General features: G+C 41.4%; 1 protein-coding gene across 4 annotated transcripts in view; it reads right to left on the bottom strand.

The window, feature by feature from the left end:
* Positions 1-12,860, bottom strand: part of EPC2 (enhancer of polycomb homolog 2) — a 113,505-nt gene extending 100,645 nt beyond the window's left edge. For all 4 annotated transcript variants that reach the window (XM_081052629.1, XM_081052630.1, XM_081052631.1 and 1 more), the window contains exon 1: positions 12,408-12,860. In XM_081052629.1, coding sequence (XP_080908755.1) covers positions 12,408-12,560 — 153 coding nt within the window. In that variant the 5' untranslated portion in view covers positions 12,561-12,860. The remainder of the gene's footprint in view (positions 1-12,407) is intronic.
* Positions 12,861-14,526: the final 1,666 nt, after the last annotated feature.

Below are 14,526 nucleotides of genomic sequence, written 5' to 3'. Positions count from 1 at the left end.
AAGTAGACTTCAACAAATGAAGAAATAAACCATGTTCTCGGATAGGAAATCAATATCACAAAAATGTCAAATCCTCTACAAGCTAGTTTATAAATGTATGATGAATCCCAATAAAAACACCAATCTTTTTTCTGGAGTTAAACAAAATAATTATAAAGTCCATATGGAAAAATAAAGAAGAAACAACAGAAAGGAAAACTCTGAAAAAAGAGAGCAGTAAGAATAGGAGAAGTGACTAACTCTTATCGGGTACTTTTTTCTGTTCTTGTTTTTTGGTTTATTTTTGTTTTTCCAGATAAGTTTTTTAAATGATAAAAAGATAAAATAATGAAATGATCAATTAATGAAATGACTAAAACAGTACATTTTTTGCACAACGAAGCAAACTAGAAAGTTAAAAAATAAACCCAAATGCCTGATTAAAATATGATAAAAATGGCATCTTAAACAAGGGAGAAAAAATAAAATTTTTAAAAAAATGGGACAACCAGCTATCCGTATGGATGAAAACTGCATCTAAAGAGCAGTATATAATAGAACAAACCACAAGTTCTAGGGGAAAAACAAGGTAATTAAGAAAAACTTCTTAACTTAAATTCAAACACCAGAAGCATTTTTTTAAGAACTGACAACTTTCTATTTTATCCTTTTAATGTTCTACTTAGCCCAAATTTTCTGCACGTTCGTAATGATGTCATTGTTTACGCACCCCCCCCCCCCCCCAAGTCCCTCAGAGAAGTGCTAATGTTCCCAAGCACAAGAGAACTACAGGTGCCCTTACAGGGAAAAGGCTTCACTCAGGCAGGAGGTACAGTGCTGGTGGCTGTTAAGTTCAATGTCAATGAATCAACAATATATACTATATAGAGTATCTTTAAACAGAAACATACATAACACAAGGTTATATGTGTATTGATTGGTTGATGAAAATGTGACCACCATTTTCATGCTCACAGAAACCTAACCCTGTATTTCCACTAGTGGCCATGGTTCAGTATTCACGAATTCATAGTTTATGGGAACTTCACAGAACATTAAGAACTGCAAAAAATAAAAATCTACCGTGTGTGTGTGTGTGTGTGTGTGTGTTAAGGTGTACTTAATTTTGGACACACACACACACAATGGGTCACAGACAAAGCCTGAAAGCCCATGCATGAGAGCACAAGAAACCCCAAAAGAGTAGTGAAATGGCAGGGCAGACTGGAAGGCTCATAGGCACACATGCTAATCCTTTTGTTCTATTTAGAACAGAATCACTTACAAATTGTGATTTGGTTGTTAAATCTAGGGTAAAGCCTACATATATACTTTAAAAAAGCATCCCAGATATTCCGGTATCTGGCATAGGTGAGAACCATTATTCGCCCCCTTAAACTGGTTTTCAAAGTGGGGTCCCTGGAAAAGAAGCATCAGGATCACCTGAGAACTTGTTAAAAATGCAAAATCCGGGCCAGCCCGCGTAGAGTTCCATGCTCCTAACTCCGATGGCTGCCGGTTCGATCCCCACATAGGCCAGTGGGCTCTCAACCACAAGGTTGCCAGTTCAATTCCTCGAGTCCTGCAAGGGATGGTGGGCTCTGCCCCCTGCAACTAAGACTGAACACAGCACCTTGAGCTGAGCTACCGCTGAGCTCCTGCATGGCTTAGTTGGTTGGAGCGCGTCCTCTCAACCACAAGGTTGCAGGTTCGATTCCCGCAAGGGATGGTGGGCTGTGCCCCTGCAACTAGACAACTGGCAACTGGACCTGGAGCTGAGCTGCGCCCTCCACAACTAAGACTGAAAGGACACCAACTTGACCTGGAAAAAAAAAAAGGCCTGGAAGTACACACTGTTCCCCAATAAAGTCCTGTTCCCCTTCCCCAATTAAAAAAAAAAAAGCAAAATCCTGGGCCCCATCCCAGTCCTACTAAGTCCTACACCCCGGGAATGGTGACCAGCGATTATTGTTTCAACCATCTTTTTCCAGGTGATTCTGATACATGTCAAAGTTTGAGAATCACTGACCTAAATCTTTTGTATTTCGTTTGGAGATATTTTGAAAGCCCTGATGAATTCTGCTAAGATGGCTGAGGCTATTTCAAATAAAACCGAGGGGTAACTGCTATCGTTACCCCATTGAACCCACTGAAGCACCTATAACGTATAGACAAGCTTCTTCCAAGTCGTTTCTTTATGGAGAACCCTGTGCTTTAAACTAAAGTAAGTAAAATCTGCACATTACTTGTATTAATAACCAAACAATGCTGTTTCTTTAAGCCATCCTTCATAACACAAAGTTTCTTTTCCTCAGAACGCCTTATTTAAACAGGCACTGTTCTTAACACGAGTTTACCTGTCCTAAAAGGTGAATCTACATTAGACCACAAAAATTCCTTCAACCCGTCACAACTCTCCTGGGCATCACTTTGCAACATGAACACTACTGTGTTCATGTGTCTATATGTGTCTATATGTATATACACAGAGGATGCCAAAGAAATGTATACACATTTGAAGAAAAGAAAAAACCATTAAATTGTAATAATATGTACGGAAAACAGAAGTTGAGTGCAAGTCACATATGACTTCTGCAATTACAAAAGGTGCTCAAAGTGGTTACCATCAGCATAATTTTAATAGTTTTTTCCTTTCTTAAAATGTGTATACATTTTGGCACTGTGTGAGTGTGTGTGCATGTATGTATAAAACTTATGGCATTCTTGCATACGGAAATAATTTCAAAACTAATTCAACAGTATATTACACTCAATGAGCTATTACCTTAATTCACATATGCATATACTCTTGTGCAAATCATGTACCTCAATGACACAAATTTCTACAGGATGTCATTTTTACCTTCCACATAACACAGTAAACCTCATACGGAGTTATGTGTTTACAACTCTTTTCTATGGGACTGAAGGCTGCTTGAAGACAGCCTTCAAGTATCTAAAGTACAGAGCAGGTATTGTTCATCCCATCAGCACACATTTAGTGAGCGGCTACCGTCTGTCATTCATTGTACCAGATGATGGATACAAAGGTAATACAGACAGTCCCTGTGTTCATGGAGCTATTTACTGAAAGAATAAACATCACAAACAACTCCACTGAAAGACAGAGTATAGTCTGTATGAAAGATCCAGTTTACCAACGTGATACATGACATAAGACAGCTTTCTTCAAAACGGTATTGCTCTTCTGACCCAAATTGCTATTTTACGCCACAATAGTTAGAGAAATACTGAAATAAGTCACTTAACCAATAGTTAACCTGATTTTAATATGTTTTATATATATATAAAAAATTAAAGGCCTATGCACAATGCAAGGCTTACCGACAACCAAACTCCCACATGGGAATAACAAGTTAAGGTTCCATATCCAAACTCCAAACAAAATCATCAGAAAGCTATGATTTGCCAATTCTCAATTCCTCAGACAATTTAAGGGAAGAAATTTAAAATCAAAACGATCTGAGTTGATGGCTCTAGATTAAGAAACTAACTCTAAGATCACACATTACTCTTATAAAATGAATACAAGGGAAATGTTTGCTCACTTTACCATTTAAAAAGCATCTGTTTAGAACTTGTCTAGGACACACACACACACACACTGCTAACAATAGCTGCTCTATGGTCTGGGAACATGAGGAAGGGGAAGGAAGAACACATCACTTTTCATGTATATCATTTTGTTATTAAGTTTTCATCCTTTAAATCATGTGGATCTATTATCTTTCAATGTAAAAAAAGCTAGAAAATGTCTTAGACATGAAAACAATATATTCTGATTACAGTAGCATCTTTTTTTATAATGATGGGAATAAAATCGGTAGGCTATGTATTTGAGACAAGGATGACATAAGAATGGGATTGTTACTCTGAGAATTATTACTCTGTGAATTAGCTGAAGATTTAGTTCTCTTGGCTATTAATTTTCAAAGTCTTTAATTTTTTAAAATCAATTGGATTGTTAACTGCTCTGCCAGGAAACAGACATGGAAGGAGGAAAATACAGTGTCAATCTGCTAATGTCTGACAGATGTAAAAATATATTTAATTGGCAGGAGAAAAAAATGTGAAAGTAGGGCAGCTGGCTGGCTCGGTTGGAGCGCAGTGCTCACAACACCAAGGCCTCCAGTTCGATTCCAGAAGGGCCAGTGAGCTGCGCCCTCCACAACTAGATTGAAAACAACGGCTTGACTTGGGCTGATGGGTCCTGGAAAAAGACACTATTCCCCAATAAAGATTAGAAAACAATTTTATATATATATATATGTGCATATATATATATGTATTTATGTATATATATGTATGTATAGTGAAACTGTACCACAGAATGATGTATGGAGATACTTTACATATTTTATTCTTCCATATTCCTTCACATTTATTATCCTGTGTAAGTAAGTTATGAATAATTAAAAAAAATAGCAGGTACCTGTATAAGGCACTGACTTAAGTCTTTACAAAAAAAGTTTATTTTTAAAGTTCCTTTTTGAGATACTTCTCATTGAAGAAATATTGTTTAATGAGGTAATGTACCTTCCCCACAGGGAAAGTGACAGAGGCCAGGATTGGAACCTAAGTCACAATTTTAAAGTTCCAACAACATCATCCAATTAGTAATACAACTTGCTTGTCAACTCCCCAACCAACATTATATCCTTTGCCCACCAAAAAAAAAAAAAAAAAAAAAAAAGGAAAATAAGGAGTAATAAGAAAGCTGAAGGTAAAGCTACGGATATAAGGATATGAGTTACAGAGCTAGCAGACAGACTGACTCTCCATTCTGCGTTCCTCAGACTGCACAGTAATACTGACAAGAAAAAAAGAAACCTAAAACCAGACATATAGAAATGGTGCTAAAATGAATCTGGAAGTGACCGCCATCTTTTTCCAGTATAAAACCCACAAGGAAGAGTGCTACACTATGGAGCAGGCAAATCTGAAGTTTTGATGCATTTAAGTGTAGATGAAGCAAAAAATACTCAAGGATCAGTTTTAAGCTGCAATCAAACAATCACACTGGACCTTCTGCTACGTACACTGGTCTCCTTCATGGCTCACTCCGACCGAGTACCCTTTCCTCCACGGGCTGTCTCCTATGCTACCCCAACTCTACTGACATGAGAGAAAGACGCGGTTGTATGCTTAGTAATACAATCAAACTCAATCCCAGGGGCCAGGGTCATGGTCAATGCCTGTATTACAAACTTTCTATCACTTAAGTGCCTGGGTATGTATCTAGCCCGTGGTGAATAAAACAAGCACATGAACCTTCCTTAGGCATTTTGACTAATTGGGAAAATAAGCATCTACTCTCTCACCTGTGTTCTCACTCTCAACACACACGCACGCGACAAACATGACAACATTTGTAATAGTGTTAGAATTAAACCTTAACTATTAATATCTTCCTAATATTTAGTCTCTATTTGTTAGTTCTATTCATCTGATTAACATTCTGGACATATGCCTAGTAGGAAGATATGTGGATTCACAGATGCAGTAATTTTTAGAGCCAATGGTGCTTTAAAGGTCACTCAGCCCAATTCTACTTTACAAACGAGGAAACTAACGGCCAGGAAGTTAAACAATTTCTTTTGAGGTCACACAAAATTCATCCCTTACTACTTTGAAAATTAATAAGTGTGAAGGGTGTGCTTTCTTTAAAAGAATTCTGAAGACTTCTATCACAGTCCTCAATTCAAATATCATATAAAAATCTCATACAAAGTATTTTAATCTCACCTTAAAATTTAAATTTTAAGACAAATTAAAACGTAAGGTTTGTAAAAACACTAAGTATACAAATTCACCTTGGGTTAAACCATGGATTAAAACAATTTAACTCCATAACGTTTGATTAGGATGTTATACACCCACCAAAAGCTCTCTCAGGGCAGCTCTCTGGCTACAGCCCCATTCTGAGGAGGGTACCTTAGCACGGGTACACTAACTTCCCCTGTTCCTTCACTGGTAGGCTTGGAGGCAGATAACTGATGCAAGCCAAACCAATAACGCCAGCTCAGGAATCTGGAATTTTGAACTGACAGAAATACAACAACGATGATAGTAATAGCTAATATTGACTGTACGCCAGCCATGAAATGTCCCAAGCACACTACAATTCACCTTTCCAACAACCCCATGATTTTACAGCTGAAATGAACCTGCCTGAGTACTCAAACCCATACAGTCTGGCTCCAGAACACATGCCCTTAACCACTACCCTATACTACTTCTCAAAAGATGGGGTATTGTTAGACTTGAGTGACATTAATGTCACTTGCTGCTGGAGGGCGCACAGCAGCCCTGGCTCCTGGCCTTCCCAAACCTTCACTGTTTAACCCATCCTTGGTGTGAGACAACCCTCAGGAACCTGAAAGAAACCACATTTGGTTTCTTTCACTTGAAACCCAACCTAATGATCCCATCTGTCAAATATTTTTAGGCCTTGTTCTTTAGAGAACTGATACCGATAAAAATCTAAACTTACACCACAGACGGACCATTCTGTTAAATAATTTTTTAAAAGAATGTGTTTACAAACGGCATTCACCACAAAGTTTCTTTCATAATATCATTCTACGAGGCAAAACATTTTAATGACTCCTCCAGGCCTATGGGATAATAAATGATAAAACAGTAGAGATAAAATGAATCTTAGATATCATCTAGTTCTCAACCCACTTATTTTACAAATGAAGTGGTACAATGAAGGACCCTGGGGTCAATCCCTCAGAAGGCCTGAACTCAAAACATCAGCTCTATCCTATTCTGGTCTAGGGAGGGGTGCCCTTGGGCAAGATACTTAATTTCTAAAGCCTCAGGTTCTTCTGGAAAAGAGATAAGAGCATCCACACATCTAACAGTTATATTGAGCTCTTAAAACCATTTACTGAGTTTAACAAGTTTCTGGCACATGCTCAAAACAATAAATGGCAGCTGAGATGGCCGTGAGGAACAACCTGAGGTTCAGAGAAGGTAGGCAACTTTCCCAGATCACTCGGCTACTTGACAACAGAGCCAAAACTTAGAAAACAGATTTCACACCCGCACCTCAATTCTCTTTTTTCTACACCATCCTAGAACTCCTGGGCCTAACATTCAAAACTATCTATAATCTGATATAATCCTACCCTTTTTTCAACCCAATCTCCACTCCAACTTTTATTCATTCAATCACCAAATATTTACTGAGTGTCTTCTATGTTCTAAACAGTTTCTAGTGCTGAAGATATAACAGGGAACAAAGGAAGGGAAAGAAAAGAAGTAAAACATCTGCATGTCCAAAAACAAACAAACCAAAAAAAAGCAAGAGCTAAGAATGACATGCTCAGAAATACAGATTGCTACCCTCCTCAAGTTTCTAACAATATAGAAAGGATAGATTTAAAAACATATAACATGGAAGAGTCTTTAGTCTACTTAACATCTATACAACTTGCTTTAAATATTCCTGCACTCAAGTATCTGTTTCAACAATCATCAACCAACCAAACCTGAGAGCCCAAATTGTTAAATCGTTCTCCAAGGAGCCTTCTCTATACATCCCAGTAAGTTTTCTCTTACTCCTCTTAACTATACTGACATTTAACTTTTTCTCTAATGATCTTTTATGTCTGTCAGGTTGACATAACCTGGTAATTTTTGCTAACTTCCCAAATATGTTTTTGACCTCAATGATTCGTTTAAGTTCCCAGATGTCAAGATCTGTCAATTCTTCTTTTGATTCTAACACTTTAGCACACAGCCTTACACATATTAAATAGTTTCCCAATACCTTATTTAGGTAACACATGGCACTTAGATGATACCTGGCTGGTATTTGCTTTTGTTGAAAGAATGCTTAATGTTTTTACAATATCAACTTACAAAACTGCATTTTATATCCTCTCCAGAACTCCATTATGAAACACGAAATATATTAGTGCCAATGGTAAAGACTAAATATATTTCTACTCTTTCAAAATATTAAGATAATGACAAAAATTACACAACTAACATACGAAGGGAGAAATGGTAATTCAAATCAGTCATGATCTTTTTCTTTAAAAATAAATGGAACCATGTACTTCATACAGATTTTGGTTCGTTCTAGTATGAAGAGGTATCTTACACAAATCTAGGTACACTCATGAGAGGGGTAATTAACACAAAATGAAGACTAATATTGCAACCATACCTGTGCTAAAAAATTCTGTTATTTAAATAGGCCTCTGACTCAAGAGAGGAAAAAAAAGATTTAGTATTTAAATATTCACAGTACCAAGGAAAGAAACCAAAAAGAGTTCTTGGAAGAATAATTTACCAATTCTGCTAACGAATTACACACACACACACACACACACACACACACACACTTTCACAAAAACAGCTCATGGCAAAGAAAAAGCTCATTCAATACTCAATAAATGTTTATCAAGCACCATATTATGTGCCAGGTACAATTCCAGGCACTTAGAATATATTGATGAACAAAACATGCAAAGATTCCCATCCTTACAGAGATTACATTCTATTAAAAGAAAAACCTAATGAAATGGGATAGTTTCCCACAAGTTTCTTACATGCTTAAGATAATATAAACACTCAGACAAACATAATGGAGTCAACACTGGGAGAAACAAAGTTAACAGACTTATATGAAAAAAAACAAAAACAGAAAATGTGAAAAGCCAAGAGCAAAAATCAAAGTTAAGTGATGAAAAACTACACTTCTTAAAAATTTAATAATTCAGTCAAATTAATATCATATTTTATGGTTCCCCAAAATTATAAAAGTTAAAAAACTATTTACAAACTATAATTAGCAATAGTTCATAAGATAATTCGGGATTCTCTAAGAAGTCAATATGAAGCACAGTGGTTATGAGAACAGGCTTTTGTGATATTAAAGGCAAGGGTCTGAATTCTATCCCAGCCAGTTACTAGCAGTGAGGTCCCCCAGTCTCTTCATCTATAACATAGGAACAGTAATACCTCAAAGGGCCATTACAAGGATTAATGAAAATGAAAAATTGTAAACCATTCAAATATCCAACAACAGATACTTGGATGAATGAATATATTATATTAATTCATTGGGATACTATTCAGTAATAAAAAATAATGGATTGATACGTGCAACAAGGATGAATCCTTAACGCATCACGCTGAGCAAAAGCAGCTAGACATAAAAAGTATGTGATTCCACTCACGTGAAATTCTAGAAAAGGTAAAACTAATCTACAGAGAGAGAAAGCAAATCAGTGGTTGCTTAGAACTACTGGTGCAGAGGGACTCACTTGCAAAGGAGCACAAGGGAACTTTTCGGGTGTTTAAAATGTTGCTGTGTCTTGATTGTGGTGTTTCCATTAGTGTACCCATTTGTCAAAATTTATTCATCTCAGTATCTGGAGCACAAGAAATGTTCCAAAAATGATAGAAATATTAAAAATATCAATCACCACTATATAAATTCATGGGGAAGTAGCATAACACACTGAGCACTTTTCCGGTTGTTTAGATTCTAAATAAACGTAAACTGACAGTATCTGAGTTCGACCAAATGTCCTGATGACCACTACAGAGACCAAGTGATAGGAGGATGCAAACGGGCACACCTTAGGCAAAAAGTAATGAAGGTAAAGAGTAAAAGATGTCTGCGTGTCCAAAAGAAAAAAGCTAGGAGAATGATATGCTCCGTAATGACACACAGCGTTACTAACGCCAAGGACCACCAAGACCACCGCATCCAGATTATCCAAATGTACCTCGAAATTGAGTCAATGTCTATACAAACAAAGTTTAATGATAGTCCAACAGCTACACGGACAGGCCTTAATTTTACGGCGGGGTGCGCGGGGCTGGGTGGGGATGGAGAGGCACATGTCCATGAAGGCTATAAAGTGAAGTCAAAGGATTCAGCCAGTCAAGCAGAAAAGGGGTCATGTGTGGACAGTTTAGAAATGCCAAGCAACAATTATATATCCATTAACCAAGGTTCTTCTATTTTTATTTAACAAGGCTATGTGATTAAAAAATATTTATAAAATAACTAATTAGGAACACCACGCTGACAATAGAAGTTGAATTAAATAACTCAATGAAACACAAAAGTTCATGAAATTTACATTTTAGTGCTGCTTAGAACTGCTTATCAAGGGAGATCATTTTTTTTTAAAAGCACAAGTAATTCTGCTTAATAACAGAAGTCCTGTAAGTAAGTCCTGAAGAACTAAATTGGCTGTTCACTCATGCAAGCACAAGTATTCTGACTTATATGTTAATTTACAACAGAAAAAACCAGTACCCCATTTGGACATTCTGGGAAGCAAAAGACTTTTTAGACTATAAGTCTTAACTATCAGGGTTTGTTTAGTTTTGTTTTGATTTGAAGAACCTCCACTTGTAACATTAAAGAGGCTGAAAAGACAGGACAAAAGAGTCAAAAAGTCCTGAGTTACAATTCTAGTTCTATCAGAATGTGGATTTCTTCTTCCCTAAAACTGGGCAGCCAACTTCTGAAAATAAGCCAACTTCAGCATTCATTCTCAAGGTTGAAAATCACATGTTTTACTGAAAACGTTAATAGTACAAAATTGTCATAGGGTTAAGCATTTATTTGTAAAACATCATTGGAAAGTAACTAAACTACAAGTTTACTTTCTAAATTCAGATAAAATACATATGTGGCAAACTAAGGACCTAAAGCAGTAACTAAGTATAATGCTAATCACTCTTTGCAAAAAGTAACAACTTTTCCAGGGGCTAACTCTTCATTCTAGAAGAAGATTCTTGATTCAAGTTCTTCCCAAACCAAAATAATAGGATCCAAGTGGTTACATACCAGTGGTTACATACAATATCAATACTTCAAGACTCGTAAGCTACCTTTCTTTTAGGGTCAAAACCCATACAATAATATTAACAGAAATCTAGCTTTGCCATCCAAAGTTGTGTTTTCTTAAAATTCAAGTCAATTAATTCTCGTACATACTAGAACTTTCTTATTTTAATTGTCTTTCCCATCGAAAATTGAGCTAAGTTAGAAATAAATTTCATTCAAAAAACAAAAACAATAAGAATTTTCACATGACTTAGCTCGAAACTTTGAGCATTCAATATTGAGTTTTCATCTTATTTAAAAGAAGCTGAACGCTGAATATTCATCCTGATACTGCGGCTATATACATTTTCTACCGAAAGTACAAGACTTTCAAGCAATCAAACACCAAAGAGAAACATGATTGAATCACAGCAGAAAGTAGTAATAACTGGGTAAGAGAATGAGGTCAGAACTCGAGCAGCCAATCAAAGGCATAAAAGCATTTCCTGCAATATTAATAGTCAAAAGAGAAAACCAATCACAGAAACCTCGAGCCTTCTTTTGACAGTCACAGAAGCCAGAGAACCAATCCACGCACACCCGGGGCTGACAATAAGGCGGGACCGCAGATTCATTGAAAAAATTCTTGAGGGTGCAGTTACTATGAACTTCGCACGCAAGTAACACCACTCCAGAATCGTAAACACTGTCAAGCCAGATGAAATTCAACCGTATGCAAAATTTCTCCCATCAAAGAGGAAAAAGCAACATTTGTGCCCCAAAGCGCTGTATTATCAAAAACGCAACTGTCAATTTAGATACACTGGGTGCTCAACTTCTGCAAGACTCCCCTCCGACGACAATTCTCAGGGGGGTGGCGCGGAGACAGCACAGCGCCGGAGGCCCGTCTGCTGAACATGCCGGGCTCCTTTCGCAGGCTGCGTCCTGCACGGGCACCCTCGGCAGGCAGAGCGGTCCCGCTCGGGGACGCGGGGCTAACGGGTCTGCAGCCCTCTAACGCTACACCCCGCTGGGCAGTAGTGGCCCCCGCCCTCCCCCGCCGCAGTGCTGCACCGACTCATCCCGCTGCAGCACCGCGGGCCTGGGAATGAGGATTACCTTGCTAGAAGGAAGATGTTTGTTTTGAAAGCGCTTTTCTTCCCATACGTCATTTCAAAGAGAACCCAATGCAAAACTAAATTTAAAAGTGTGTGGGGGGGGGAGCTTTCCCAGCCAAAGGATCCCTCACCCATTCACCCCGCAGCGGGGGGAAAAAAAGGTAAACAGAGGCCCTACGCCAAATGCGGCCAGAACCTTCCCTACGCCATTCCCGGCCGCCGCTTACGGCAAGGCCCCCTTACGGCAGCGTAAGCGGCGCTGCGAGCTAATCACAACACTGGGACGCAACAACATGGCGGCCGCGGGCGGGCGCTGCGCCGGCCGAGAGGGTTTACGCTACTCCGCCGGCGTAGGGTCCCATGCGTTGGAGCGGCAGCGGCGCCCTCCAGCGAGCGTAAAGCGCGCTGTGAATGGCGAGGCCCGACTGACAAAGGGGAGGGGGGAGGAGGGAAGGGGGGGTAATAAACACTCGAGTCCCTACCGATTCCTCCTCCTTCTCCATCCCGGTGGGCATCTGGGGCACGGCCCGGTTGATGGAGACGCAGTCGTTGAGATCAGGCATGTCCTTGCCGCGGTAGATAGGCAGCGGTTTGGCGGCGTCCAGCGCCCGCGCTCGGAAGGAGAGTTTACTCATTGTCTCCCCGCCTTACAGGAACAGCCCGGGCGGCGGCGGCGGGGCGGGTGGGGAGGGGGGGAGGACTCCCGCCGCCTCCTCCACCTCCGTCCTCAGTGCAGCGCGGCCGGCCCGCTCCTCCTCCTCCTCCTCACTGCCCCCGGCCACAGCATGGGCGCCCACCCCGCCCGAAAACAGCCCCCTGCCGCCCGCGGCCGCTTCCACAGACTAGATCCGCCGCTCGCCCGCCCGATCCGCTCCCTGCGCCATGGCCAACATGGCGGACATTACCACAGCGGCGGCGAGCGATCCCGGCAGCCCGCGCGAGAGCGCGCCCCCGCCGCGGGCACGCGCCTCGCCCTCTCCCTCCCTCCTCCCTCCGCTCCCTTCCCCTCCCTCGCCTGCCCACCCACTCTCGCCGCGGCGCGGCCGGCCCGCGGGAGCGTGCTCAGCCCCGGGCCGCTCCGGGAGGAGGGGGCGGCGGCGGCGGCGGCGGCCCTCTGTTCGGCGACCGGCGCTCTTGCCGTGTGGCAGGTGCCAGGTGCGCAAGTTAACCCGCGCCCACGAGCGTGCGCCGCTGCCTCCGCGGCCCCGACCCCCGGCTCGTGGGCGCCCCGGAGGAGGGCGCCCGGCAAAACGCAGCGGCGCCGCAATTCGCGACTGTGCCGACGTCTGTGACCGGGAAAGGAGGACGACAGGGCCACAGCGGCCACCCCGAGCCTGTGCTGAGGAAGCGCTCATCTCCCGGGCGCCGCGAGCGCCCGCTGCCTCGCATCCTCCCGTCCACACGTCCCCGGGACGCTCGCGCAGCCCCCGCCCTCTCCTGCGCGGCCCCTCGTGGCACCTGCCCGAAAGCGCTCTCCGAGGGGAGGCTGCCTTCCTCGCCCCTCCTCGCCTTCGCGGGGAGGACGCTCACGGCAGCAGCAAGGTGAGGGTTAACGCGTGCAGCTGCCAGGTGCAACAAGTGCACTGGAACCTGTCACCCAGACTCCCTAGTCATACAGGGCACGGTGGACGGGCTGCTGGTTTTAGAAGCAGCAGAGTTCTTAATAGTTAAACTTAGGAAATGTAACCAACGCAGCACACGATTCCGGCGTGGCAGGTAGTATTGGGTGCTGTTGGAGATGCAAAGAAATTTGAGATGAAGTTCCTGCCCTCATGGAGCGCTTTCAGGGTAAGGAGGTGACAGGGTGGTTGCAAAGAGGAAGAGCAGTACGATATTTACACGGTTGAAGAATGGGGCAACTGGAAAGGCAGATGACAGCAAAATTAAACAAACAAATTCTTGGGGAAAACTATACAGGAGATGACACCAGGCAGGAGAATACGATCAATTACCAGGTGAGTCGTACTGGCAGTAATTGCCCTGCGAGTTCAGAGAAAGTAGATATCACATTAGCCTGAACTGGCTGGTTAGAGAAAGTTCTAAAGAGGAGGGAAAATCAAGTTGACTCAAGTAAGTACCAGCTCTTATGGACATCAACCTTGTTTTAGCCAAGTTTCTTGGTTAGTCTTTAAGCATTGCAGTTTTCTTACAAAATCCCTAGGGAGAATGGAACACATTTTACCATTTTCTAATAATTCATAAATATTCTGCCTGGCTTAAAGTAGGTGATTTGCTGAAGTCCAGAAGTGAAAAACTTGATTCCTATAGTCATTTCTATATAATATCAAAACTCTCTTCTTCCATTACTTCCTCCTTTTCATCTGTTTCTTCCCCTCTCCCGGTTTCCTCCTCTTCCTCTTCCCTTTTCTCTCCACGTCCCCCTTTGGAGGCAAAATGGTTACCCCCGGTCTAAACAGACTAACTCGCTTGGCCCAGCGAGACTTCGAGCATTGTTTAGCTGGGCTTGAGTATTTTCCATCCACTTTGTTGTTGGAAACAATGGAAATGCTGTGACTCACTTCTTGTAAGCAATACCTTCCTCAAGCTGATGGGCATGTCCTGTTCTGAGTGCTACTCTCTGGAGCAGTTCCAGTTCTCTGC

The sequence above is a fragment of the Rhinolophus hipposideros genome, assembly GCF_964194185.1.
Source record: "Rhinolophus hipposideros genome assembly, chromosome: 6".
Taxonomy (NCBI): domain Eukaryota; kingdom Metazoa; phylum Chordata; class Mammalia; order Chiroptera; family Rhinolophidae; genus Rhinolophus; species Rhinolophus hipposideros.
Note: the sequence above shows the minus strand (reverse complement) of the source record. Positions and strands in the feature narration are given on the sequence as shown.